Source organism: Nilaparvata lugens, unplaced genomic scaffold (genome assembly GCF_014356525.2).
Source record: "Nilaparvata lugens isolate BPH unplaced genomic scaffold, ASM1435652v1 scaffold9905, whole genome shotgun sequence".
In the NCBI taxonomy this organism is placed as follows: Eukaryota; Metazoa; Arthropoda; class Insecta; order Hemiptera; family Delphacidae; genus Nilaparvata; species Nilaparvata lugens.
In genome coordinates this window covers 1-6,063 of record NW_024095648.1, presented here as the reverse complement: position 1 = coordinate 6,063, position 6,063 = coordinate 1, and the positions used below count along the sequence as shown (strand labels likewise).

At 36.2% G+C, this 6,063-nt stretch overlaps 1 protein-coding gene across 1 annotated transcript; it reads left to right on the top strand.

Annotated features, from left to right (window-relative positions):
• Nucleotides 1–1,321: 1,321 nt before the first annotated feature.
• On the top strand, nt 1,322–5,891 carry LOC120349405 (ectopic P granules protein 5 homolog; the record flags this gene model as incomplete). The annotated part of the gene is made up of 3 exons (XM_039419385.1): nt 1,322–1,491; nt 3,850–3,999; nt 5,690–5,891. Coding segments are annotated over 3 exons (522 nt in total), but the record flags the coding sequence as incomplete, so codon positions are not given.
• Between the last annotated feature and the right edge of the window lie 172 nt (nt 5,892–6,063).

Here is a 6,063-nt window from a genome sequence, read left to right as displayed (position 1 = left end):
AAAAATGGCCTGGAAAGTATTCCTGGGAATATCACCAGTAGAAATTTATTTTTATCCTTTGCAGCCTTAATAGATTTTTTTCAGGTTTGAAGTCTTTCATTTCAGAAACTATAATGGTGTTATTGTCCTGTATATTTATATTCCTTTGGAAAATAGCAACAATATTATCATTCTATTACTAGTAAACTTACGGGATAATTGTATTTCTATAGTGGGATCGATGTTATGGCTGTATTTGATAAAATTTGTGTTGTCTGTTATTCGACCAAAGAGATAGCACATCCTTCTCTAGCTCCGCATCGTTGCAAGTATGTTTTTTACAATGTATTTGTAAAAAACATACTAAATGTAATCAATCAAGGCAGACAAACGGCAACACTGTTCTCCTATCTTCATCCACTGTCATTATAACGTGGACCTCACTATAGTGGTATATTGGTGTACAACCAACACTCCACAGTGATATTCCGGTTAAAAAGCTAGCATCTGATTAACATTGGTTTGCTATCCTTGTCTGTTATCACACAAAGCTGTAGCTCTATCCTTTCCAACTTCGCAACGTTGGAAAATCGTTGTTAGCTATGAAGAAATATAATAAGTTCAAAATGTTGTATCTCAATTATGAATGTTTTATTAGATAATGAAATGAATATATTTCTTGACGAATAAAATATATTTAGATATCATTATCAACAAGAATCACATAAATATTATCAAAATTTGGAACAGAATAGTTTTGGGCTATGCCTGTTCTTCTATCCCGATCATATTCATATGATTTGTAACTATATCAACGAATAAATAAATAATAATTATATATCAGATTTACCGTGATGACTTAAATCACAGCTATGCACCATAGAAGGTGGGGGAATCAGAAAATTGGCAATAATGCGCTCATATCATTTCCACTGACTTTAAACATGATCCCACTCTATTATAGTGAGGTCCACGTTGTAATGTGGTAATGACAGTATTCGATTAACAGTGGTGTTGCTACCCTTGGTCTATCTGCAGACAAAGCAGATAACGCTATTATTTTCTACCTCTGCAACGTTGTGTTCGTTTTTTCAACATTGTTGAAATATAATTGACAAATATTCAATCTCAATAATTATGAATTATGTATTACAAAATCAATGTAATGATGGCCTCAGAGTCTGAAGAACTTCTTCTACAATGAATGCATTTCATAAATTGAATAAATCAAACTATATTACTGTATTTGTGAAGGAGACACATAATGGCATGTCTTCAACAGTAATAATCAAATGAATAATTAATTAGCTAAATAGATAAATAAATTGAATTTTAATTTCAGAGCCCGTGGGTGGAGTATGTGGACCACGACTTGCTCATGAATACCAACAGGAAGCTCTCTCCCGCTGGTCCCAGGCACAGGGTCGTGCCTCAGCGCAAATCTTTCACCACTAGCAGCGGTTCAATGCAGCAAATCGATGACACAAATCCTTCCCAGCGTATCATCAAAAGGTTGCTATAGTCAATAAGTTGCATATACAATAATTTGAATTTGAATTAATATAAATATAATTCAAGAGTTGTTGGGGTCAGGAATTGGAGGCGTGCTGTCATGGATAGAGTAGAATGGAGGCAAATGTTAGAGGAGGCGAAGATCCGCTTTGGATTGTCGATGATGATGATTACATTTTTTATTGCAATTTCATGTAGAATCTATGGTCTTCATTGTTAAACCTTCGTTGGACATTCTGTATACTAGTAGTTCTGTGAACAGTAGACCTCAAGCAGTATTCTCATCCACAAGTACCTGATTGAAACTATAGACCTTATGGAAATACAGCTATAGACTGGCTTCTCCACACATCTGTGTAATCACTTGTCAGCTCATTTATGATGAATAATTCTATAGTCTGATTTTTACTCTAATATTCGCGTATGAAGGAGGCTCCTTTTTCCTTTTATATTATCCTTGAAATGCAAAATTTCCAAAACCTTGTATATACGTCGACGCGCAATTAAAAAAGGAACATACCTGTCAAATTTCATGGAAATATTTCCGCGTTTCGCCGTAAATGCGCAACATATAACATTTAAACATTAAGAGAAATGCCAAAACCGTCGACTGAACCTTAGACCTCACTTCGCTCGGTCAATAAATATATGAAATATCGGCCACCGAGCTTCGGTCATTATTTTTATCCTATACTATTAAACGAGCAACTTCTGTTTATATGTTTGTATTTCACCGGATCTCGAAAACGGCTCTAACGATTCTCACGAAATTCAGAACATAGTAGGTTTATAATATAAAAATTCGATTGCACTAGGTCTCATCCCTGGGGAACTCGCTGAAGGACATTAGAATAATAATTATTATCCATCCTTGGAAAAACAGATGATAATAATTATTTCGTCGTCTGTTGGTGATGTAAGTGAGTGAGTGAGTTCATGTGTGTGGGATTGTGTCAAAATTATGACTCTTTGAACTTTGATGTTGAACTTTTGAAGATGTTGAACTTGGACCATCTTTTGGTCTTTTGGACCATCTTGGACCATCTTAGACAAGATGTTGGACTCTTGAAGATGTTGAACTTTTGTAATCATTCAATCAGGTACTTAGTGCCGGTTGCAAAAAAGCCGGATTATTTTCAATCCTGATTAATTCCAGTAGATCCATCTTTTTGAAATGGTCTTCTCTGATTTGGTTCACGTGAAATTAATCAGGGTTAAAATTAACCGGCTTTTGTGCAACTGAGCCTTTGTGGGGTAAATTTTTGCATTCCTCTAGAAATTAATTTCAATTTACTGTGATTAGATAGAACATTTCTGTATGAATGTTATTATAATTTCTTCTTTCGTAATACATTTTTTATGCTTTTGTACTCCAGAGCGAAGCTCGGTCCCCGACATTTTATTGATAAACAGAACAAAATTCTCTAAAATGATCTTGTTTATATTTCACAGCTGGCTATATGTCATATATGTCACTTTTAATGCAGACAAATAATTACATTCACAATTATGGAACATGCCAGAACACATTGTTGCATAGAAGTCAATGTAACTTACAACTAACTCTGAACAGTTTTCATGTATTGGTAAGAAAATTTATAACTTGTTGCCAGCGGACGTCAGAGCATTAAATATGAGCAGTTTTAAAGAACGCATGAAAGATATGTTGTGTAAGCTTTGTGTCTACAGTGTTAAAGAGTTTGTAGAATGTTCGACACTACTTATAACGCATCTATAGACATATAGAATATTATTGTTGTTGTCCTGTTCCTATTATTGTTGATTTGTTATTATTCCTTATTATTATTATTATTGTTAGTGTGTAAAAAACGTTACCATACTTATTCATGTATTGATGAATGAAGAATGTTATAAATTGTAAATGTACCTGACCTTGTTATACAATTTGTTTTGTAATGACAATAAACAATTTTGATTTGATTATGAATTTCGGGGATGCGATATTTTGATTTTTCACACACTCACTCGCTCACTCACTTTTTTACTATCCACAGACGACGAAAGTCTCAGCTGTTCCAGCCAAGAATAAATTATACTTTCAATGTCCTTCAGCGAGTTTTCCCAAGGATGAGACCTAGTGCAATCGAACTTTTACATCATAAACCTACTATGTTCCAAATTTCGTGAAAATCGTTAGAGCCGTTTTCGAGATCCGTTGAACATAAATAACCAGATATTAAATAAATAACCAGATATAAAAATACAGAAATTGCTCGCTCAATATAATAAGATAGAAATAGTAATTCGAATAGAAAAAATTGAAATGGATTAAAAATGATAACCTCTTGTGTTTTTTGAGAAATATAATTTCTGATTTCATTTTTTCTTTATTTGCAGATTACAGTCGTATGATGCAACTGCGCCCCCTCCCCCGTTGAGATTCGGCCCTCCAGTGGTGCCAATTGTCACCAGACAGATTCTCCTTCACAAAGGCGTCATGCTCGATTCTATTCAGCCATCGTTGGGTGTTCTACAGGAGTTTGCCAAGTAATAGTCTAGTAATTTTTTCCATTACACCTTTGTCATTTTTTCCATAATACCTTTGTCATTTTATTATTTTTTATAACGATAAATTGATATCCAGTCTTCAAGGCAAACTCACACAGAAACATACAGACATATGAAAACAGACGAAGGAAAATTTTCTCCCCAGCTTATCGAATGTTGCAACGGACACAGACATCCGTCTGTCTGAGTATGTCTGCTCACGTTTGCATGCAGACGTTTGATTTTTCCTCTTTCTGTCTGTATACGTCTGTCTGTTACTGTGTTTGTCCGCCTTCAGAGTACTGGGCAACTTATCTCTGACCAATACAAACAAGTTTTTATCAGAGTAATGCTTATCAGGCTCTTATATCTAATTTTATAATATTCAAGTCTACATCGATTGTCTAATAATCAATGTAAATGTGAATTCAAAGGCAATTAGAGGACAATAAATTCAAATCCCCATTAAACACCATTGACGTTTATATGGAGATTGATGCACATTATAAAAAATGCGTCATATCTTCATGAATCTATCTACATATATTCTAGTAAATTCAAAACTACCCGGAATGAAACACATGCGTTAATAAAAAAATGCGTCATACTTACATAAACCCATATTCATAAACCTATTTACATATATTCTAATAATTTGGATTAGAGTTAAATGTAGATGGTGCAGACAGGTCTAAGCGTTGACTGACAATTTTAGTAGGAAACGGCCATTCTGTTGTACAGAGTGCGGCAGCAAAACTTCCTTTTTTAAGTGAGTAAATAAAACTCATTGTATGGTTCAGAAAATTTGTATTTATTTTTTTGTAATGTAGACACAAATATAAAGTTTTGTTTCAATTAGTTTTGAATATCAGATCAGGTAAGTGACGTCCCCCATTCTCCATACACTGAGTAAACCGATTTTTGGCGTTTGTCAAAACTCCTGCCAGCGTTGCTGGCGTTATGTTAGTTTCTTCCCTGATATTGGTCTTCAAATCTTGTAGGGTCCTTAGACGGTTCACATAAACAAGGGATTTCAAAAAAACCCATAGAAAAAATCACAAGGGTTCAAATCGGGAGATCGGGCTGGCCACTACAAATCGCTCCTAATTGAGATGAGGCGACCTGGAAAGTGTTCCCTCAATTGAATTTATGTTCAGAAAGTTCCTGCACAATTGCCATCTTGTATGGATTGGAAATTAAGATCATCATGAATTGATCGTCTCACAGAACGATCGGAAAGTCCAAGAGCAGTGGCCTGTTTGCACGCAGAACGCTGTGGTGATCTCAACATTGAAACTCTCACTGCCTCAATGTTCTCAGGTGACCTAATGGGCCGAGGGACACCAGTTCTTCGTCTTGTCGCACTTTCAGTTTGTTTGAACGTAGTGACCCACGTGACAAGTGATTTCCGGTCCGGGACAGTAGCCAAAGGGGCAAAATTGAAACGATCTCGAAATGCGCGCTGGGTTGTGATCACAGAACATCCGATCGAAAAATAAGTATCTACGGAAAATGCACGCTTCTTATTGTTCCAGTGCATGATGGCGACTGAAAATGTCAGGAAAAAACTTTAAAGTCTGGTCTCAATAACGAATCCAAATTGGCTCTACTACGACATCAGCTGACTGAATGGCGTTCACTGAGTTAAGTGAAACTCAAACTTAATTTCTTTGAATGTCACCCGTTGCAGATCGTTCCTGCTACGCGTTTCTGAACACATGGCGCTAGACTGTTCGTTGATGGAACTGCTGCCGACTCTGTTCCGTGACGTGGAGACGGAGGTGACTCTGCACGCCGCCTGCGACACGGCCGAGCCGGGAACGAACCCACGGCGGTCGCACACTAATGCCAGCTCGCTAGTGTGCGCCGGTCCAGCTGAAATCAAAATCAGGGTGAGCATGTCTCTTCACAACTCCTGGAATTCCGTTTTCCACCTTCTTTCCAGATTAAAACTTACTTTTTCTAATTATAAAACTTTGCCTTACATATTTATTTATACATTAATAAATACAATATCATTCTCAACTACCAAGTTTCATGGTAGCTGTGCGCGTGATGACTATG